The sequence below is a fragment of the Crocodylus siamensis genome, chromosome 1 (genome assembly GCF_052110815.1).
Source record: "Crocodylus siamensis isolate JL-2025a chromosome 1, ASM5211081v1, whole genome shotgun sequence".
Lineage (NCBI taxonomy): Eukaryota > Metazoa > Chordata > Crocodylia > Crocodylidae > Crocodylus > Crocodylus siamensis.
In genome coordinates this window covers 232,916,465-232,939,708 of record NC_143395.1, presented here as the reverse complement: position 1 = coordinate 232,939,708, position 23,244 = coordinate 232,916,465, and the positions used below count along the sequence as shown (strand labels likewise).

The window sequence follows — 23,244 nt, the reverse complement described above, 5'->3', positions numbered from 1 at the left end:
TTAAAGCCTATAGGTGCCCTGGGGCATGGATGGGCTGAGAGTGCTTGCACATCTCAAGGGCAGGACTGAGGCCAGCAGTGTTCAGGAGGGACCTGTTGGCTATTGCTCAGAGTAAGGCTTGCTCTAGGTCTTTCAATCTAGTAAGTACATCAGGGTGTGGCAGGTGAGGAGGAGGAGGGGAGGGTACACTAGTGGCAGAGCAGGACACAAGTTATGGGGCCACCAGGGGGTGTCACAGTCATCCCAGAGCTCAACCCTGTTACAGTCTGAGTGTAGCAGCAAGGTTCCTTCTAGCCAGGAATCTCTGGATTAAAGTCTCAGCAGGAACATTGGCACTCCATAGTCATAATCCCCAGCCTTGGCTGCATCCAGTCCCCAGTCCTTCTGTGAAAGGCCAAAAAACAACCAACCCCCCAAATCCCTCCACCCTACTCTTGTAAGCATGTCAGCATGAGAACTTTCTCTCTTTCTGTCCTCTGACACCTTTACAACAGGAGGGAAAACATTCTTTGCCCTGTTCTTGTTTCAACATCTGACTATTTCATAATTTGCTCTAGAACTTCCCAGATGTTGAAATGGGACATCCTGCTCTGCAGTTCTCTGGGGCCTCCTCTTCCCTTCTTTACAGATGAGCACCCTCTTCAACATTTTCCACTCCTCTGGAATTTCTCCAGTCATGCAAGACTTAGCAAATTATGGCTGCCAGTGGCTCAGACTTCCTCAGCACCCTGAAATGCATCTCAACAGGCCCAGCTGGCTTAAATCCTGGGGGGTGCATGTATGCGTGTGTGCATTCACACATGGTGTGTGTGTGCATGTATGCATGTTAAGTGTATGTCTGTGCACATGCACATGTGGTTTGTGCCTCAGTGTGCATGCACGTTCTGTGCCTCAGTGGATGTGTGCATACTGCATGTCTTATGTACCTCAGTGTGTGTGTACGTGTGGGTGCACGTGCGTGGTGCTTGTCTTGGGTACCTGAGTGTATGTGTGCGTGGGCATGTGTGGGGCAGGTTGTTAGGTGCCTCGGTGTGTACGGTGTGCGTGCTGTGCCTCACCAAGCGGCTGAACTGCAGCAGCCCAAGGAAGGGCACGGCGCAGAGCCACAGCTATAGCCCCGCCCCGAGCCGCCCAGGCGGAGCCGAGGGACTACTGCTCACAGTCACGTGTCCCTCCTTCCCTCACCCTTACCCATAGGCCCGCCTGGCCCTGAATGACGCCCCCCCTTAGCCAATTCCGTGGCTCCCCGGTAGGGCGGGGGGCGGGGGAGTGCCGAGGCGCGGGAGGTGTGTGCGATTGGCAGCGGTGCGGACCAATGGGGATGCGGAGCCGCCCCACCGCCGGGGCTCGGGGGCAGGGCGCGCGGCGGGGTCGCACAATGGGGGCGGTGGGTGGTGGCGGCAAGATGGCGGCGGCGGGGGGTAGCGCGGGGCGGCAGCGGCGGCGGGCTCGGGCCCCAGCCATGGTGCTGGCGGCGGCGGTGGCGCTTGGCCTGTGTGAGTGCGCGGGGCGCGGTTGGGGTGCGGTCCCCGCGGGGCCGGAGGGAGGGAGGGGGCTGGTTCCCGCCTGGCCGCGGGCGGCTTGTGGGGGTTGATGCCCGGGTCTGGAGCCGTGGAAGGCCTGGCTTGGGATAGGGAGGCGGCTCGGCTCGGGTCGGCTGCCTTTTGTTCCTCGCCTCCTCCTCAGGGGTGTTATTGGCCGCCTGGCAGCGGCAGCAGGGCGGGGGGAGGAGGGAAGGGGCTCTGCCTTTCAGTGCAAAATACAACTTGTTTGGGATTATCCTTCTATAGCACCATAGAAAATGAGGGAAGGGACCTCAGGAAGTCACATCTAGTCCACCCCCCTGCTTAAAGCAGGACCAGCCACAACTAGATCATCCCAGCCAAAGCTTTGTCCAGCTGGGTCTTAAAAACCTCCGAGGATGGAGCTTCCACCACCTCCCTGGGTAATCTGTTCAGTGCTTTTCTACCCCCGTTGTGAGAAAATTCTTCCTAATATCTAACCAAAGCTTCCCTTGCTGCAACTTGAGACCGTTGCTCCTTGTTCTGTCATCTGCCACCACGGAGAACAGTCTAGCTCCATCCTCCTTTGACCCCCCCCCCGCCCTTTTTCAGGTAGTTGCAGGCTGCTATTAGATCCTCCTCAGTTTTCTCTTCTCTAGACTAAATAAGCCCAGTTCTGTCAGCCTCTCCTCAGAAGTCATGTGCCTCATGCCCTCACCATCTTGGTTGCCCTCCACTGAACTATCTCGAGTTTATCCATATCCTTTTTGTGGTGGGTGGCCCAAAACTCAACACAGTGCTCAGGATGTGACCTCACCAGTGCTGCACAGGGCTGTGTGTTGTGTGTTTCTCTATCTGATCACAGAGGTTAATTAGCCCCTTGAGGGTCTGGCATACTTGTTTGTCTTTAACAGAGATCAATTTTGTTTTACTTTTTTTGAGAGCTGGTTTACAAACAATACAGTTGTGCCCACCAGCAAGCTGATAAAGAGACATAGTGGACCTTCTTACTGCATGCTGGTCTGTGTGCCCTGCGGCTGCCGCTTTGCTTTTTTTGTTTGTTTGTTTGTTTTTTGAGGAGTGCTGCAGCTGAATTGTTGGGTGTGGCATGTGGGGAAATTATGCTGTTCACAAGAAGAAAGCTTGTTCCTTCTCTTCTGCCAGGAGCTAGTGGTCAAGTCAGACGATCCTGCGCATCGTTATAGCAAGACAATGGGTCTTGCAAAACTAGGTTTCATGCTTGACTTCCAGACTTGCCTACGCTTAAATGAATTGACTCTAAAGCAGTGCTTCTCAACCTCTTTGGTACCGGGACCCATTTGTAAACATCAAGTCCCAATCCAGTGTCCCTCACTGCTGACCTGCTGTCCCCAGATCCCAGCCCTCCAGCTCTGCCAGCCTGCAAAGGAAAAGCCATGGGTTCCCACATTTTTAAAGAATCCATTTTTAAAGAATGTTCAGAACCCTTCCATACATTTTTGTGACCTACTTTTAGGTCATGACCCCCAGGTTGAGAAATGCTGCTTTAAAATAGTGGTTCTCAACCTTTTAGACTCAGGGTCCCCCTGGATTGACTTGAGGCAGTCCTTGGAAAATGCCAGCTCTTTAGGTACATGTGATCTCTTGTATTAGACCAACGAAATAGTTTTTAGCTCATAGTTTTCACTTCCTTTTGCTTGCAGAAGAGTAATAGAGCAGTGTTTGGGTTGCAAGGAACTCGAAAAGACCTCAGCTGTGGATTCTATTTGGAATGTCTGGTTTTATCTTGTAAATCATGTTTGTAGACCAAATAGATTTGGTTAGTTAGAAGTGTTTGATTTAGTGTTGTTGTGGCTCTTCTTCTACTGGCTGTAGCTGTGCTAGCAAAACTTCCAAGAGCAGACCAAGCTAGAAGTGTGCACTAAATTTTATTAGTGGGGAGCAGTTCTCAAACCCAAAATGAAAGTGATAGGAATAACTCTTAAACTGGCTTGTAGTATGTATTTCAGCAGTATATAACACTAATACTTAGCCTCTTAACACCCCTGTGAGGCAGAGGAAATCCTGTTATTCTCACTTGCAGAGGAGCAAGTAGGATACAAAACATTTTGTGACTTTACTAAGGTCAGGTGTGAATGTAGCAAATTTGGAATGAAAAGAGGAAGTACAAGTCCATTGCCTTTGTCTTGAGAAACCTTTCTTTTCTGGAATTCATATCATAGCCTTTGCTTGTTGGCTGAGATTACCAAAATATTTTTGTGGGATAGCCCACAGGAATTGCTAAAAAGGTCTAACATCATGTAACGTGAGCATGGGAAATGTGTGTGTTAGTTACCGTTACAATAGGAGGAATAGTTAGGAATTGTGGTGGGAGTGGGAAAATCATAACTGTCTCCTTCCAAACAATTCTTAAACTCCCTTGGCCTTGTTCTTGGAACAATATGAAGGTTAACATTTAACATTTTTGTTACTCCTGCCTGTGATGCGATAACTTGATCACATCCATGCACTCCCAGAATTCCTGGGGAATGTTTTAGGTGTTGACAGGAAGAGGAAATCTACTGATATTGGTGACCAGAATACTTGCATACCATATGGAAATCAGGCGTTTCCTCTGGCAGAGGGGTGTCATGATCTATGTCTGGCTCAGGCAGGATTATTTTTTTTCTCAGTTAGAATTATATTTGCTTATCTAAAGAATGCAGATATGGTGCTGCAAATAGAGGACTATTTCTTCCTGCAGCACCAACTGGGTGAGGAGAGAGCCAAAGCAAGGTAGCAGGGTTCAGGATTAAGTTCATGTTTGGAGTTTCTAGTGGGAGGGGATGATTGCTGAGTTACCTCTTGATGTATGCATGCAGCACCAAGTGGGTCACTGTTTCATCAGTTCTGTATCAACATCTTGATGAAGAGGAGTTGCATAGATAATAACATTTAAGTTCAGAAGTACTCTCTTAAATTTGTGACAGGTCTGGAGTTGTGTGCTATGTTCCTGCCCCTTTATGCTATCGTTTAGGGGCGAGTCATGCTGCAAGATGGTGGAAATTGAACAAAAAGTGAGATTGTTTAATTCTTTATCACTAGACTGCAGCTCCCCATTTGGAGAGTGGAAAAGCATCTGTGTCTTGATTCATGTAACCCCTAATATACCCTAGGTATGGTAACTTATGTTCTTTCTAGATAAAGGAGAAAGAAATGGGATCCAGTCTTGTAAGGCAAAGAGGAAGAAGTGATATATGTTTCAGTAAAAGATGTCCAGATAATTAGGTTTCCTTCAAACGTACATATTCTTTTCTCTCCTTAAAATGTATATATTTTTCTTTCTTTCTTTCTTTCTGAGCTGGGAGAGCTACTGGGTCACATGAAGCTGGCTGTCCTTTCTAGGTGCTAAATTTCACTGGTAGTCAAATAGTTAAATATTTCCTTTAAGAAGTGACACTGACTGTCAGATGTTTGGGGTAGCTGATTCATGAAATAATCACTCTAGAGATGTGGTTCACATTACCAAATAATAAAAGAAGAAAAGTTTTGAGAGCCCTTTTCCTAAAGTACATTCAGTTTCCTCTTGTATGGTTGTTGGCAGGTTACTTTTTTAAGTGTGGTCATTACTGGCATCTTTCTGAATCCTTTGATTGTGCAAGTTGCAAACAAATCTGACAGGTGCTGTCTGGATGGGTGAGCTAGCCAAAGTGGAAGACTTTTTACCTTGTGAAACTGGCAGGTTGCCACCAATTGTGGTGAGGAGTTGAAACGCTAAAATTCATTGATTGTTGGGGAATTGTGCCAGCAGGACCTAAAGCATGTATGAGAGAGAGAATCCAAGAAGAGTAAAATTCCCCCTGATCAGTAAATTTTGTAATCTGAAAGAGGCAAGGGTTTTGGTTTTGCAAGTGTTGAGATGACTCATGTGGAGGAGTTAGCTATACAATTGCTGAGCTTTCTTCCACAGAAGTGAGAGTTGTCATGGGTGATGGCTGTGAATGGATGTAAAATATCCAACTTCTCAAAAAATAAATCCATGCAACAATATTTGAAGCATGAAATTGGGTCATAACAGAAAAAAGTGAATAAGCCACCAATATCTGGAATGTTTCAATCTTACTATATCTGACCTGTTTCTTAGTATGTGTGTGCATGTATTTAAGCTGTTTTCTCATGGCCAATTAAAATCTCTGTCTTTGTGTCTAGCCTTTGAGGCATGGCACTGTCTTGCTAGCTTGCAGATTTCATGATCTTGCATACTGTAGATCAGTGGGTGCTAAACCTTTTGGGGGTGTGCCACAAATTAAGCCTGTAAACTCCCCCCCCTCCCCGCCACAGTGTCACTTTAATTCCTTTTTCTCTGCTTGGTGCTGCTTTCCCAATCTGCTACATACCTTACACAGAGGCTGCTTGTGCCACAGGTTGGCCACCCCTGCTTTAAATAACAGAAGATAAATAACAGTGCTGATTCTAGCTCTGAGCAGTCCTTGGGGCTTTTGTATAAACTGTCCATTGACTGGTGTTTCAGATTTTTAGGATAATGTCTTCAATAGTTCTGATGACAGTAGAGTTTTAACAGTCTGGTTTTGCAAACTGTCAGCTGATGGGCTGCCTACACTAGGATACCTAACATTCCCCCACAGGTTTCTTTTGACCACATATTGGCAGCCACTGCCAAGCTGGTTGAAAATTTTTCTCTCCGTTGCTGACATACTATAAACTGTCCTGCAACCATTTATCTGGGGGCTAGGGTGGTGTGGGAGCTAAGGTGCATGCAGCCCAGAAGTCACAAGTTTTGCAGAAGCATTCATGATGTGGCCTGTCAGATTCCAGCAAATCTGTAAATTCTGCTAAATTCCTTTGCTTTTTCATGTCCTTGTGACAAGGTAACATTTGGCATGTTAAATGTACAGTCCCAGCTGTGGTCCTTGAAACAGTGAGCTTCACGCAAATGATCTGAAATGTATTTGTTATAGAAATTGTTTTTAGTGAGTTACTTACTGAAAACCAAATTCCAAAAGAACTCTGGGAAACATTTGTGATGGGCAGTAAAAGCCCTTCTCTTAATAGCTCTGCCACATGTTGAACACAGGCAGATTCCATCTCAGAGTTGATCTGAAGCTAGTTTAAATGTCACATCATAAAAGGGAGGAATTCCAGGGAGACTGTTTTAAATGCAATAATGTCCTGTTTCAGTTACCTCCCCATTGATGTTGTAGTGTGTGCGTGTGTTTGTATCCAGGAGGTGTTGGTGCTCTTCACTAGTTAGACCAACTGTGTGTGAGGCAGAGTTTGAAACAAAAATGCTACAGTCAGCTGCTTGTGTTACTCCTTTGTGTTTTAACTTGCTTTCCTTTAATTCGTAGCTTCTATTTGATGTGGTAGGACCAAAGTGAATGTTACAAACTAAGTGGGGTGTAGAGCCACAATAATACTTTCCACTGTCATTGCACCTTCCACCCAAAGTTCATAAATGCCTTACAGATGTCTTCCCACACTTTCCAGATGGGCAAGTTTGAGCCAATTGCTGCACTTCTGTACCCAAGAAGGCACAGGAGATCTGAAACGGTTCAGAAGAAGCCCAGAGTCCTAACTTCTAGCATCTGCTGCTAACTAGCAAGACAAGTTTAAACCTCTTGCTACCCACTTTTGACCTGGGGAGTCTCTCTCTGCATAGAATTTCTCAAAGTTTCGCCATGTTGCCTCAAATATGGGCTGCCTTTACCATGAGAATTATCAGGTAACATGGGAACACAGGGGTACCTAAGAACAGTGTGTTTAAGCTTGAGGACTCCAAAGGAGAGGATCTTTCATACTTTCCCTTAGGACCAATATGCTTTAGTCTGGCAGGTCCCATTAACCTGCTGAAGTAGACTTCATTTATCAAAAAGCAGCCAAGGCCAGTAATGTAACTGACTGTACAAACCTGTACATAAAGGCTAAATAAGTGACAACAACAGTATGAAAATGACAGTGGAAAATTATTTTTTGTACATCATGAATGACTGGTGCCTCCTGAGACTCGGCGGGGAGGGGGACGACACACACCGTGGCAGTGAGTGGGGACTGCCAGTAGATGCCAGCTTCGGTGTTGGTGCGGGGACCACCTGCCAGTGTTACTAGTGGCGAGCAGGGACAAGCCTATTGGCGAGTGATGACCACCCGCAGAAGCCACCAATGGCTTCAGTGGTGGGCAATCTCGGGGGGCACATGCCCTACCCCTACATGTTGTCTATGCTGTACATTAATATATCTAAGTTGCTAAGTCTTCTCCTGCTTTGAAAATTGCAAAAAAACCTCAAGGTTTTTATACCAGATTTATACCAGTAGAGTGGTTGGTAACAACATTGGTATGTGAAAAGCTGTCCAAATATCTGTTCCTTGACTAATGTTCCAGTGACCTTTCCTGTACATCATAGACTTCAGGGTGAAAAATATCTAATAGTCTTCTAGTACAGTGATGGCCAAATGCAGCTTATGTTAGCATCTTCATTTCTGGGGCTACTTCCTTATGTAATAACTAGCCAATTGCACATCAAGAATGATGAGGGAGGGGCCTGGGGAGTGCGTGGGGCCCTGCTGGCTGGCCTGATGTGGAGAAGGACCGGGCCTGAGGGTGGGGAGAAGCTGGGCCACTGTGGTGGGGAGGGTGGGAAGAACAGCGGCCCAGCGATGGTGGGGGAATGGGAGGAGCAGGCTCTGGGCCAATGTTGGGGTGGGCAGGAGTGGGCCCAGGCCTGACCTGGGGTGGGGGGGAGGGGGCGGGAAGAGGCTCGTTCCTCCCCTTCCCCTGCAGCTGTCATGGTCCCCCCTCCTGCTGTGGCAAGCCGTCTTTTCCCCCGCCTGGCCTCACCCCCCCACTTCCATCGGCTCTGTTGCCATCGCCTCCCCTTCTATCCCCTCTGCCCCTACCATCGTGGTGGCGAGCTGTCTTATGTCAGAACGCTTCTTCACGCTCTGATTGGTTTGTTGGCTAACCGGAGTGCAAATAAAGCATTATGGACAGACGGACAGACTTAGGCTTTTATAATATTAGAATGTACTGTATGTAGTGCTCTGGCTAGATGAGATTAACCTTGCATGTAGTCTCCATGGGCTTCACTGTGATTTGAAGGATGAGTGGCTTCAGAGTGTACTTTCTTATGAAAATTAGGTGCAGCACTTTGCTAATTAATGTCCTATTAGCAGTGCTAACAATGTCGTATTAATAGGCACTTTGCTTATTAACTTCCTATTAACAGTGTAGAGATGATTATTGTTCAGGCTGTGTTAAGTGCCCTGCTCTGTTGCTCTGGGGATATTTCCTTTTTTAAAGGAGCAGTTGACAGAAATGGTGTTCATGGGTGTATTTATAGTGAAAAATCCATCTCTTAACTATGCTGTTGTTCAGTGTACGTAGGAAGGACTTGCAGGAAAGAAGGAAATTTTACATCTGGTGAGCACAGCTTATGATGCTCAATGTGAGTCAGAGGTGGACTGGATGGGGTGTTTTCAGCCCTTACTTATTACTTATGCCTGGAAAAATCCCTACTCTGCTTTTTGCTATGACATCTTGGTCACTGGAGAGTCATGAGTTCTCTTTCCTTGTACGCTGTACCACATGAGATGTGCACAAAAGTGCACTGAGTCATCATTCATCTAATCAGAACTGCCTTCCATGGATATCTTGTTTCTGATGGGAGGGCTCAAGCTTATTTTTATGGGTTTTTCTATCTGCTTTTCCTTCTATAGTGTGAGCCTCTACCACCATTGCTTTCTTCTTCCTTTACAGTCCAGCTGCTGTCAATACAAGAACCTTCCCAGCGTTGGGAAGAAGCCTGAACTTGAATCTGCTCTGCCTGATCTCTCTGTGTCCTTTCAGACTATTTCCCTCATTTAAACTGGTTTCTTTTTCCCCTTCCAGTTTAACTTGGAACCAAGGAAGCTTTTTATTTATAGAACTAGTGTTGGTGGAGGATGACAGTCAGAATGAGTCCTTGTTAACTAGGAAACCTTGTAGAAATTCTGATTGACTAGTTTGAGTGAGGCAGTGAAATTACAGTACCAGTGTAGAATTAAGATTGTGGTGGGTTTTTGGAGTGTCCAGTATTAGGCTCTTTTCACCAGGCTGTCTTTTCACTAGGCAACAAGTTGTGCTTTCAGTTTGTTGATTAGCTAGAGCTAACATCCTAGTGGAGAGAAAACAGTTTGGAGTTTGCATACCAGTTAGCAGGCTAGGTCTGGACAACTCTCTGAGGCTTAATGCTATCTGAACTCATATGAAAACTACAACTTGCCTGCCTTTCTGTGCTAAGATATCATCTAGAATGGGGGTGCTCAAATCTTCATCTGCTGGCCAGATTCAGCCTGCAGGGCTACCCATGGGTTAGGGAATTTGGCAGCAAGGGAACAGTAGCAATTAACTTTGCAAAAGCTTCCCAGTGCCAAATTTCCAATTGCCATGGGGTATGCCCAATGAGGCCCACTAGCCAGATCCAACCTGCAGAGAGATTTTGCACTGTCCATCTAGCCTGTGGGGCAAAATAAATTGGGTACCACTGAACTGTAGTAATGAGAGAAATGGGGAAGAAAGTCTTGTGATAAGACCTCAGTAGGTCATGGGATTTATTATTGAAGAATGGATTATGCAAATTACTGTGTTTCTAGTTAAGCTTACAATTCCCAGGAATAATTTCTTCTCTAATATTTTGCACCTCTTTCCCACCCCTCACTTATCCTTTAATTTAATTTATGCAATTAAATACAGCAACTTCCTGCTCCCTTAGCAGTCTACTTATTAACCATGATAAAACAAGAACAAGCATGCAGGTCATTTGTTGTCACAAGAACTTGGATGTTTAGTGGCCTCTCTATAGCCATTGAGAAAGGCTTATAATTCCTGGTGGGCCTAGGTCTACCATTACTGTAACAAACAGGAGGACTCTGTGCTTGAATCTTTACTTTAACCTGATTTCACTGACCTTTCATAACACAGAGATAATAAGCAAGTTACCTCTTTCACATTGTTGTGTTACACCTGTTACATAGGAGCTCTAGCCTTGGATAAGAATAGTGCAGTCTTTGTGATTTGTTGGCATTGCTGTATAAAGTAAGGGTTAGTCAGCACAGGCACCTCTGCAGTGTGCAGAGCTGGCATGGGGGATGAGCTGCAGAAAATGCTTGTGTTGAACAGGCCCTGCGCATTGGCTTTGAGCGGACGTGATCTGTGGGGCTGATCTGGCCTGCAGATTGACCGTGAGCCCCTCATCTGGTCACAGGGTTGGATGAGTTTTATAACTTGCTATAAAGGAGTGTTTGCAGGACGGTGTGGGCACACACAAGGATGGAACCACTCACAAATTTCACTTACTGGGACTAGCTCATGACTGTGTGTGTGAGGTATGATTTAAAGCCCAGCATGTATCAGTGATGGGGAGGTGTTATTCCCTTTTCTACTTTCCCTTGGTTTCTAAAAATGAGTTCAGTAAACTCCAGAAGCTTGCACTTGGCCAGTCTTCAGTGTGCTTTCCTGATTTTTTTTGATGGGGGTGGGAAGGGTAGAGGAGGATGGAGGACAGTGCTTGGACTGTTTTTTAGTTCCCAGGGGCTTGGAGACATGATGAGGGTGTGGGGTCAAGTATGGAATGAGACCACAGCTAGGCTTTTATTGGTGAGGAAATGCAGGGGAACACATTGATAAGGATTGCCAACAACAGGGGGCAGGGAAAGGAGGGGGACAGCAGAGTTATGGTTGTATAGTAGCATGGTGGGTTGCAGCAGGGGAGGAGGGACATTAAGGAGAGATGCAGTGTGGAATACCTGGAGAGCTGACCAGACTACTGTTATAGATACTTAGCATCCACATGTAACGGTGAACTACTCCACAATAGTACTTGATTTTCCAGGTATGCCTTTGAACTGTTCCAGGCAGTTTAAACTAATACTTTAAACTGGTTTGTCTGGTGGCTTCAGGTTTCAACTGCATTTAAATTATTTTAAATGTCATGTATGTCCATGGCCAAATGGATCTGTATAGAGGTCTTTGGGGTGCTCCTCCCAAATGTTAGGAGCAGTGTTTCCTAAAGAAAATTTTCAGCTTGGAATAAAGCGGTGACACACCTCTTCCTAATTGAACAGGGATATAAGCTGATTTAAAAAAAAAAAAAATTAAATCCAAATTTAGTTAATCTTACTGATGCATCTGTCATGTTTAATGCCATTTAAGAAAGGGAAGGAGGATCCAGGGAAGTACAGATCAGTCAACCTCACCTCAGTTCCTGGAAAAATCATGGAGCAGATACTCAAGGAATCTATTTCAAAGCACTTGGAGGAAAAGAAGGTGATTAGGAAGTCGGCATGGATTCACCAAGGGCAAGTCATGCTTGACCAACCTGATAGCCTTCTGTGGTGAGATGACTGGCTTTGTGGATGTGGGGAGACAGTTGGATGCACCTTGATTATAAAGGGTTTTGATACAGTCTCCCGCAATGTTCTCCCAGGCAAGCTAAGAAAGTACAGGCTGGATGAATGGACTGTAAGATGGGTAGAAAACTGTCTGGAGCATCAGGCTCAGAGTAGTAATCAATGGCTCGATGTCTAGTTGGCAGTTGGTATCAAGTGGAGTGCCCCAGGGGTTGGTCCTGGGGCCAGTTTTGTTCAGTGTCTTCATCAATGACCTGGAAGATGGCATAAAGTGCACCCTCAGCAAGATTTCAGATAATACCATGCTGGAGGGTAGGGCTAGGATTTAGAGTAATCTAGACAAATTGGAGGATTGGGCTAAAAGGAGGAATCATGTGAGGTACAACAAGGACAAGTGCAAAGTCCTGCACTTAAGACAGAACAGTCCTATGCACCAGTACAGGCTGGGGGCTGACTAGCTGGGCAGTAGCTCTGCAGAAAAAGACCTGGGGGTCACAGTGCACAATAAGCTGAATATGGACCAGCAGTGTGCCCTTGTTACCAAGAAAGCTAACTGCATACTGGGCTGCATTGGTAGATGTGTGGCCAGTAGGTCAAGGGAAGTGATTCTTCCCTTCTATTCTGCACTGGTGAGGCCACACCTGGAGTACTGGGTTCAGTTTTGGGCCCCCACTACAGAAAGGATGTGGATAAATGCCTGAGTCCTGCTAAAAGTAGAACTTCACACTTGCTGCTTCCCTGGCTTATTTTGGATTTTAGAACTTGCTTACAGAGCTGGGGGTTCAGGTTTCTCCAGGTTCTGCCAGACTGTGATAGATTTCAGTGACCTAGTAGTACCTTCCTCTGATTAAAGGTATTATTGCCAGCGCAACCTCTAGTCTGAAGGTTTGAACACAGATCATGAGTTTTGAGTCTGTCACTAGAATGCCCTTCAGTTACTGCCAGACAGATGGTCAGAGTGCTGGCACTGGGGCTTAATGTAAACGATATATGGATACCAAAATTTATGTGCAAAGATTGGGTATTGAACATCTTTCTTACTGTTGATAAAATGACGGTCACAGAAAGCAAGCCAAACATTGGTCAATAATAAAGATGCACATATTGAATATTGTCTATACACATACCTACAGTTCAGATAAGCCTGTTGACAGTATTATCTTGTCCTGTTTCAAGCACATTCTTGAAGCAAGTCTTATTGTTCAGGGCCTGAAAGACAGTGATACATTCCCTTTGATTATGTCAAGCAGAGCTACCCTTGCAAAAATAGGAAGGAATTGTGCTTGCCTTTTGTGTGAAAGGGAGGTGTTATTTGTGGCTTAGCCTTGAAAAGATATGACATGTGTTCCTATTAGGTTGAACAATATCTTCAGCAGTCTCTTGCAGTCAAGGGTGATTGTCTTCCATGATTCTTATCTGCGGATCTAGAGATGACTAACTAGGAAATTGAAGTCAGATGATTACCACCTCTTCCCACTGGATTTAAAGGATCTTCCACAGCCAGCAGTGGTGGTACTTCTTACCATCACTTAAGCGACTTGAGGGGTCTCCTGTACATTGTCCATGTCTCAGCTCCGTACAGTAAGGTGGGGATCATAACTGCATGATAAACCATAAGCTCGGTTTTGGATCTGATTTTGCCATCTTTGATCACACGTTTACTTAAGTGTTTGAAGGCTTCCCTCACACGTTTGAGGTGATGTCAGCCTTCTGCAAGATATGACTTCCGAAGTATGGGAAATACTCAGTGTTCTCCAGAGTCTCACTGTGATTTGAATACCAGAGTTGGGGCTTACTCATTAAGAGCTTGTTGATGAAGGGCCGTAGTCTTCTGAATGTTAAGTGTCAATCCCATTTTCACATATGCTTCAGTAAAGACGTCAGTGATTTGCATGAAGGTCTGCTTCTGAGTGAGTAGTGTGCAGCAGCATCAGAATACTGGAGCTAGATGATTGTGGTTGGGGTGGTCTTGGTTCTGGCTCCGAGTCAGCTGAGATTAAATAGTTTACCATCTATTTGGTAGCTTAGCTCCATTCTGACTAGAAGCTTGATGATACTCAGATGTACCATTGCGAAAAGCATTATCGAGAAGAGTGTTGGAGTGATGGTGCAGCCTTGCTTAACTCAAGTCTTAACCTCAAAGGGATCTGTGATAGATTCGTTAGTGAGAACTACCACTTGCATACCGTCATTGTTAGGTTGAACAGCTTCTAGCTGCTTCTGAGTTTGGCTTTTTTTTTCCAAAGTTTTTTAGCAGTTAACCCTTTTCAGTCATCCTAACAATGTGCCTCTGATGCAGCCTATGTGGAGGGATGGGAGAAGGAGTAGCATCTAGGTGCAGGTCAAAGGAAATAATGGTCAAAGAAACATAGCTGAAGTCACTGAGGGTAGTTGAGCAGGAGTTCCACCCATAGTAAGCCTGTGATGAAAGGGAAAGCAGACTTTGCTTCAGTGCGCTCTTTCCAGGTTATAACAATGTCTTCTTGAAATAAGCAGGCCAGTGTTACCCCAATCCCATTGCTGGCAATGAATCTTCTATTCCCTGCTGACTTTTCTCTTCCCACACTAATGTTGGAGGCATCATGCTTGCTTAATGTCTGAAAGGGAGGCTTGTTCTCTGGCTTGGACTTGAAACGATTTATTTTTTGTTATAATCACTCCAATAGCAGAAAAATCTACTTACAATACTGCAGCTCTGAGTTAATCTCACTGAATTGCTGAAAGCGCTTTTGTGCATTAAGAATAAATATTTGGTAGTCGGGATCTGGAAAAGAATATTCCTTGGCCCTTGTACTGAGATTAGATTGAGAAGGGAACCTCTGATGCGGCTGATGCATCCTCTTTTTTTGAAAATCCACTCCCTTTAGGGCATTGCTTCTGTTCTTCCCATTTTGGTGTGAGACTGTGACAAGGCAGTCAAACCAGCCCCTTCCTGCCCTGACCTCTTTAACAGGGTTGTTCTGCAAGACAACTATAAGGAAAGACTGCTGCTTGTAGCACATTCTACAAATTAATTTTCTGTGGAAGATATATTTGTCTTAATGAACCAATACCCATTTGCTTTCTCTCTGAATATGTGCACCAGTCTTTCCTAAGTTGCTTTGAACGTGCAAATGGCAAAACCACAACTTTTAATAGTATTTAGAGTGCCTGGAGTCTGGTTCAGGGTGAAGTTTTACTTTCACCCGTCTTTCCTGGGACTGATGTAGGCTGTTGCCTAGGCTTGCTGGATGAAGTGATTGAACTTTATTTAAGCCAGTTGCTCTCAACCTTTTTGGAATATAGGCACCCCTCACTGAATTTGAGGCATCACCCACTAGACTTGAGGCACCCTTTCATAACTTTTTGTGAATTAAGTGGCATCAAATTTCAGAGAGATTGGGCAGTAGTGGTGAGGGATTGGCCTGGCAAGGACAAGCCTGAGCTAGCATTTATTTGCATATGCCTTAACTCCTCACACCTTGGGGCACCCTTCAAAGGATCTGGCTGTACCCTGGATGAGACTAACTGGTCTAAACTCTTGTCTGATGGTAATAATAAAATAGGAGAATCAGGGCTTTGGCCTATTTCAGGATTCTGAAGCTTAATTGTTCCTGTTCCAGGAAACAGAGGGGCAAAATGCTTCACTCAGCATGGCAGGCAGAACACCTCTTTTGCTGGTTCAGTAAGAACAAGGAATCCCAGCAAGTAAATTGTTATTAGACCAACACGATTTTTGCAAAAAAAAAATTCTTTAATTGCAAGCTTTCGGGCATCAACACCCTTTATCAGGCATTGGAGAAAGATTGTAAAAGTTGTCCTGGGTAGAAATGAAAGTTAATATTTTATAGGATTTGCCAGAGGAGTCAATAGATAGAAAACTCCTCCGGGCAGTTGATTCATAGCTGGTATAGAGCCTCTGTTCCTGTGAGGATCTGTAATGATGCAAATTACCTTGAAACAAAGGCAGGATCTTCATATTTTCCCAAGCAGGAAGCAACTGTGACCACCTCAAAACTGAGATCCTGCTCCTGCCTTTGTTTCAAGGTAATTTGCATCATCGCAGATCCTCACAAGAGGTAAGAGAGCTATGAACTTACTGCCCAGAGGAGTTTTCCATCTATTAACTCCTCTGTGAAATCCTGTGAAGTATGAACTTTCATATTTTGAAAAAATCTTGTTGGTCTAAAAAAAAAGACATAATCTCTACTATGAGTCCTGATAGCCATATTGGTCTAAAGGAAAAGGCAACAACCTGTATACTTCTGAAAAGCATTTTCTAAATTAAACTGAATATACTTTAACTCTAAAATTGAGATTAAGACAATCTGCTTTGAGTTTTAAACTTACAATGTGTTAAAACAAGTAAGCAGTATGTGTTTATTGCCAGTATGTTCAAAACCACTGAACTAGTGCATGTTGTTGGCTAAGTGTGTGGAACCAGAGTTTACAGTGCTAAGTCAGGTTTTGGCAGCCAGTGTCTTTTTGAATGGACAGTTCACATGAAGGTGTTTCAACTAGTTGAGTAAAAGTTAGTCCCAATCAGTGGGGATCTGGCAAACCTGGACAGCCCCCCCCAGCCCCCGGCTTTGTGCATGTGTGCATGGAGGGGGGGAGCAGTGTAGGGGGGAGGGGGGAGGGAAGAGAGGCGAGAATATCTGTTGTTTTTACAATTTCGAAAGCTGTGGTAACCAGAAACAATTGGCTCAGTTCCCTAAGCTATAATGTCTTTTTTTAATTTTGATTTTTGTCAGGACATGTTTTTTATGTACGTAGTCAGTGCAGTCTTACTTAACTAATAAAACCTGCTTGTGGACTTTTGTTACAATTACATGTTTTCTTTCATAAGGCCTGATGCATCATGAAGGGGAAAATCAAGTAAAATGAATTATTCATCATAAAAACGTAAATAAAGTGAAGAATGTAATGTAATTATAGTGAGTGTTTCTGGTCAGCAAAAATCTCAAATTTAGGATAAAGACTGTATTTAGCTACAGATCAATGTGTGTGAGTGACTGTAGCAATTGACAAGAAGCAGCCTCTAGGAAAATAACAAGTGTAAATCCAAAATAAAATTAAAAAAAGACTATTTAAATTTAGTTCTCCTGCTTGATTTTAATTGTGATTAAATTGGGTGCCCTGATTCAGAGTTCCTGTGCCTGTCCTGGATTTGTACTAATGTACACTATGGAACGGAAACCTGCTGTCTTTCTAAAGTTTCATAGTATGCTTTAGTAGCTCCAAATGTCAGTTGGCTTTTCCACTTTGTCCCAAGTGGAGTTGAGCTCATTTATTCCACTTGCAGCTGGGAAGGGAAAGTGGAATGAAAAGATGTGGTCCAAACAGGAAGCTGGTAGAAGTTTTGGGCCTCACTCTAAGACTTTTTCTCAAGATTCTTTCATTGGTAGAACTTTTATTAGCAATTTTTTGAGAAATATGAAAATGTCTAAGGTTATCCTCTTATCCTACAGCACTAACCCTTGCAGCTGCAGCACAGGAAGCATCTGAGAACACAAACCATCCTGTAGCAATTGCTGTAAGGAAGGGGAAAGAAACTAGCCTGTGTATTTATGCTGTCAGCTTGCCTCTTGTTCAATATTGGTTATGACTTGTTGTGGTGTATTGGGGCTGGTTTTGGCTTGTGGCCTCTCTCTCAGACCACGAACCCCTCTCTCAAACCACAGCCACCCTTGGCACCATCTCCAGGGATGGCCGTGAAGCCCCTGGAGGCCAAAACTTTTATTTTACCTTGCTCTGTGGGCAGTCTGCCCTTCTCACCTGCTATGCTTTGATGTGATTAGTTGTATAAAATGTTGGAGGCTTCCCTAATCTTACTACAATGACCACCAGGAGTTTGTGGTCAGTGCCCTTTGGGCTAACTGCATAGCTCTGTTCCACCCCTATACCACACCCCAAACCTTGCAGATGTCATCCTCTGTTTACACATGCAGGGCTGCCAGACTCCTTGGTCTCCCCCACAACCCTTTCTCTGGGCTGCCTGACCTCTTGGTTTCTCACTTAGCCCCTTACTGGGCTACTAGACCTTTCTGGTCTCTCCTTCAGCTCCTTACTGGGCCCCAAGACCTCTCCATCTCCCAGTCAGCCCCTTCTTGGGCTGCCCGAGCCCTTGGTGTCACATGATCCTTTCTCTGGGTTCTCAGACCCCTGGTTCCACTTTTTTCTGGCTTCTCTCTGGGCATCCAAACTTTTCTGGTCCCACTGTCTCTCTTCCTTTTCTATTAGGGTGTGGTGGACGTGCATGGAAGCACATTCTTAGCCTTCCCTCTCCACAAGGCTGTCGGAGCCGAGGCTTTTAGGTACCCCATACTTGCTTTTCCCTGAGGTGGCAACATGTGGCATTTTTGCAGAGGCTGCTCTGCCACAGGCAGCCCCACCATGCTGACCAGCCACAGTAGGGTGCAGTTTCAGGTTTTACCTGGGACCAATCTCTAGGCCAGGGATGGACAAAATATGGCCTACGGGCCAGATCCAGCCTGCAGAGGGATTTTGTCCAGCCTGCAGCAGGTCTTTGTCCTGCCTGGCACAGGTGTCATCCAGCCCGTGGTGCGTCCTGCCATGCTGACCAGGCGTGCAGCAGGGCTGGGTGGCTCTGTGGCCAGATGCCATTTCCTAGCAGCTCTGGTGGTGGCTGCTTTTTCCAGCAGCTGCTGCCGCTGGCCATGACCCCATGGAGTCCAGCCAGGGCCAAACATGGGCTCAGCACAAAACCTTTGCCTGCCCCAACCTGCAGACTTGGTGGGGGTCCCTGCAGCACCTGCTCTTGCTACAATAAATGACAGTGGCTGCCAGGCAGAAGCTGCTGCTGGGCACACTCTGGCTGTGGGCCTCCCCAGGTGGGCCAGCAGGATCTCTGAGCTGGTTCCCTTGGCTCTGGCAGTGGTCCGTCCTGGCCATTTGGCCTATCCTGCCCAGGCCAGTGAGATCCTATGGGTCAGTCCTCTGGCTGTCAGCCCTCTGTCATCTAAGGTCTGCCCTCTTGGGCCCCTTGTGCAGCTCATTCAGACCTCTCAACAGGTCTCACACACACAGCCTCTCTCCCTGGGCTGACCTTGGCCCCTCAGTAGGTCCTCTATTTCTAGCCCTGCTCTTTGGACCTTGAATCCTCGCTTGGATCTCTAGGAACCTCTTTCCTAGTTCCTTGCCAGACCTTCAGACTGCTCTAGATATTGTCCACTGTGCTAACCTTTTGGAGCCATCCTGCTGAGGCAGTGTTTTCCAAGTAGCCTCCAAGATGTTATTGCCAACTCTGCTCAGGGCCTGGGCTTATATCCTGTCTAAGACTAGCCCTTGTTCTGGGTCAGATGACTTCTCCATCAGGTCAGATAATTTTTAGGCCTGTGCAAATAGAGAAGTATTTGGCTGATTTTGAGGTCAGTGATTTGATTTGGAGATTCAGATCACTGTCCTGAATTGATTCGGCCTAATCAACTTTGGAAGATTTGGCACTGATTCGGAGAGATTTGGTGATTTGGCCATAGACTATAATAGGGAATCACCAAAATACCTATAACTTTGTCATTTTTAGCAGATTTGGATGAAAACAGCAGGGATGGTAGCCCCTTCTCAGGACATGAAGGTTTTAAGGAGATATAGGTACAGGGGTTTCTGGGAAACTGCACCTCAAACTGTTCAAAGCAAAACTTTTGACATGTATGACTTTGTGTGTGAGTTAAGGCGCAGTGGGATGAAAATTGCAGGGATGGTAGCTGTTTCTACATCCTTCCCCCAGAGCCTTGTGATTGGAAGGGGACTCAGGGAAAAATCACAGTCACTGGCCAGCTAAAGATGTCAGTCTTTCCCCCCTGCTTCCCCTATCTCTTCTCAGTTTCTGTTCCTCTGAAAGACTGCCTTCCTAATCTCTGAATCTTCAAACCCTTTTCCAAATCGATTCGGAGTGTTTTTTTAATCTCATGATTTGGTAATTCGGCCTTTGAACCTGGCTAAATCTTCTTTGAATCTATTCGGTGACCAAAGCTTTGCACACCCCTAATAATTTCTCTGCAGGCTTCCTTAGTTAGGTGGCTCCATAATTAGCCCTGTTTCCACATTCGAGCTGCTTTGCTGGCTGCCTGACCCCTTAAAGTGGCAGGTGCCCTAAGTATCTTGCCACACCCCTCCATGTGGTTTTTATCCTCAAAGACTGCTTCTGACTTCTCTCTTTCTCTTTTTTTTTTTTTTTCTCCCTCCCTCCCCTGCTTCTTAACACCCTCACCTGTTCATGCAGTTAGCGTATCAGCAGTGGAGGTGACAACGCCCGAAGAGATGTTTGTGGAGAATGGAACGGATGCAAGGCTTCCATGCACGTTCACATCCCCAGAGGTGATCAGCAGTGCAGCTACAGTTTCCTGGAGCTTCCAAGCAGAGGGATCATCAACTCCTATTTCAGTAAGAGCTCTCTGCCTGGGGTAGTTCAGTTATTTGGGGCAAGGACAAAAAGGGAAAATCTTAAGTAAGAGTGTTTTACTGTGGTTAATTCCAGTGATACGCTGGGGGTGGGGTTGTTTCCTTTCCCAGTTATAATTGTAGCCTTGATCCCAAGTCATGTAGCTACTCTACCACTCTCCCCTTGTGTCAGCAGTCTAGAACAGGGGCGGGCAACTATTTTGGGCAGACAGCCGCTTACCCAGTTTTGGCAGGCTGTCGAGGGCCGCATGGGTAGCCCCACCCCTTGACAGATGCCCCACCCCTTGACAGATGCCTCGCCCCCTGGTTACCATCTTGGGACCAATGTCCCAGTGTCTTGGGACCAGTGCCCCAGGGCTAGCACCGGTGGGGCCCAGAGAGGGGCACAGACTGGCAGGGGTCTGTGGAGCTGGGTTGAGCTGCACCAGCAGGGAGAGGGGGGAACTGGCCTGGCTCCATAGAGCCCGTGCCGGCCGGGACCCCGCACTTCTGCTACTCTGCTCTGGGCCCTACCAGCACTGGCCCCAGGACACCAGTGGTGGGCCCTGTGCTCCCGCTGGCTCCCCGCCTGCTCACACCCAATGCCCCCAGCCCCGTGGTATAGGCGGGGGGTAGCACGCAGCCCCGACTCGCTGGCAGGAAAGAAGATGGTGCTGAGCATGGGGAAAAGCGGCCTCTCACCCGCCCCATGGCTGGCGCTTACAGGCAGCCTCGTGTGGGCTGCAGGAGGCTGCAGCACGGGTCACTGGCCACGGGGCGGATGAGGGGCCACTTTTCTCTGTGCAGGGAAAGAGCCCGGGGGGAAGCGGCCCCTCCCATGCCCAGTGCCCCATGCTGCAGGTGCTCGCAGCCCGCATGGGGCTGTCCGGAGTGGGCACAGGCAGCCCCATGCAGGCTGCAAGACGCTGCAGTGCGGGGCACCAGGTGTGGGGCAGGGAAGGGCCACTTTCCCCCACCCTGCGCTCCTTCCCTGCCCAGGGTGCCCCCTGCCTCCACTTACCTGAGCTTCCCTTGCTGGGGCAACTACGTGTTCCCAGCCAAAAACCTGGGCTGGGGCTTCAGGCAGGGGGGTGGGGCCAGGTGGGAAACTAGGAAATATTAAGGGCTGTGTCACCCCTGCAATGCAACAATGACTCTCTTCTCTTTGACTTCTACCTTTTGTAATGCCCAGACTAGCACCGTAGTACTCCAAATGCTGCAGAGCACAGACCTTGTTAGAGGGTGCTTGACATCTCTCTTTGCTTAAACTAATTCTGCTTTGAAACTGGCATAATGGGCAGGCACTACCTAAACTTGAGCACAGAGCCTGCTCTCCGCATGTATGACCACACTTGCGAAACATTAGCTTCCCATTCATTCCTGTCCCAGAAGGAATCCTCCAGGTATTGCCAGCACTTCTCTTGTGAAGTTCACTAAAACAGTTATGTATCCCATAGGGCAGCTGAAAAATCCCAGTGGTAAATACAGGCAATGTTTTGAGTGACAGTGTTTCACATTTACAACCCTTTTAAATTGACACCCTGTTTAAATTTTCTGACGTCAGTTTTGACTTTACAATACTTTATCTGATGCCAAGCCACGTCAGTGAACAAGTTCGCTGTGTCACCCATCTCCCTGGAGAACATCTGTCCAAACTTCTTTGGACACTTTCTTTAAAAAAGCAGACAAGACCCCAGAAAAACCTGCAGCCAAGACTCCTGAGAAGACTCCAGCCAAAAGCCCTTCAAAATGTCCAGCAAAGTCTCCTCAAAGAAGTCCTTCCAAATCAGTATGATTGCTATTTACAATATACCTACATTAATGTAGGCATATTGCTCATCTATAATTGAGTAAAAAATTCAGGGTTATTTTTCGTGAAAATAGGGTTTTGGGCCTTGGTTCAGGAACCAATCCCCCATTTATAACATTGTTTCCTATGGGAAAATCAGTTCCAAGTTGCAACATTTTGACTTAAGATGTGGTTTTCAGGAACCAATTGTGTTGTAAGTCTGAGGACTGCCTATAGTCTTGGTTACTAATTGTGACATGCCCAATCTCAGTAATGAGTTCTGTACCTTGTGTATATCTGGTATATTGATATACATCTGCGTTTCTCTGCTTGTTGGTGACACATTCGCTAACCTGCTTCAGTTAATTCTTCCATGCCTCTTAGCTACACTGACCACAGTAAATTTTCTTGGAATTCAGAAAAGTGCTGCAGTGCAACTCTGGAACATGTCATGGACAGATAGCACTTTATAATCTTTCAGATCTGCAAGTTGCAGCATTACACTTGCCAAACTCTTCCCAGTGGCTACTGCTGGATGCAGAGCTAAGATTGTTGCAGGGGTGATTTGTAATTTAATTCACCACTCTGATTCTTGCTTACTTTTCAAGTTAAGTTTTAACCACAGCCCACATTCTGGAAGGGTGTGATATGCTGCTGAGGAATTTTGCATTTCATTTGCTGTCCGGGTTGATCCTCTCAAACGTTGCTGTTTTGAACATCTTTGAATTTTGTGTCTTAAAATTCTTGGATTCAACAAAACCTGCCTTTTTAAATAAACTTTAAAAGGAAGCTCTCAGGAGGCTTCCTTCATATTCTATATTTCCCTCCCTCTCCTCCTCCCCTTGTCACACTGGTTGTGATTACATCTCATACTTGAACATTATACGTATTTAGTTGGAACTGTATCCCTGTCTGGTAAGTGCTGAACAAATGAGTAGTTAGGCCAAGAACCCTGGGAATCTTGTCCCATACATGTAGGGTGTGGAATTGTTCTTCCAGTTAAAAATTAATTAAGGGCAGAGTGGTCCTGACCCATGATACCAATCCATGATCCTCAGGTCACAACCTCTAGCGTGAGACTCCTTTGACTTAAAATATTTGCAGGTGGTTTAGGTTGATGAACTTGAAGGTTGAAATTAGTTTTGGAGATGAGTGGGACAACCTACTGTAGAATGTGGCCTGCTAGAAAAAGTAGTTATTGTTGGGGAA

At 46.0% G+C, this 23,244-nt stretch overlaps 1 protein-coding gene across 4 annotated transcripts in view; it reads left to right on the top strand.

The window, feature by feature from the left end:
• The first annotated feature begins 1,370 nt into the window (after positions 1-1,370).
• MPZL1 (myelin protein zero like 1) overlaps positions 1,371-23,244 on the top strand; it is a 53,668-nt gene continuing 31,794 nt past the window's right edge. For all 4 annotated transcript variants that reach the window (XM_090059022.1, XM_090059014.1, XM_090058995.1 and 1 more), the window contains exons 1-2: positions 1,371-1,496; positions 20,089-20,249. In XM_090059022.1, coding sequence (XP_089915148.1) covers positions 1,379-1,496; positions 20,089-20,249 — 279 coding nt within the window. In that variant the 5' untranslated portion in view covers positions 1,371-1,378. The remainder of the gene's footprint in view (positions 1,497-20,088; positions 20,250-23,244) is intronic.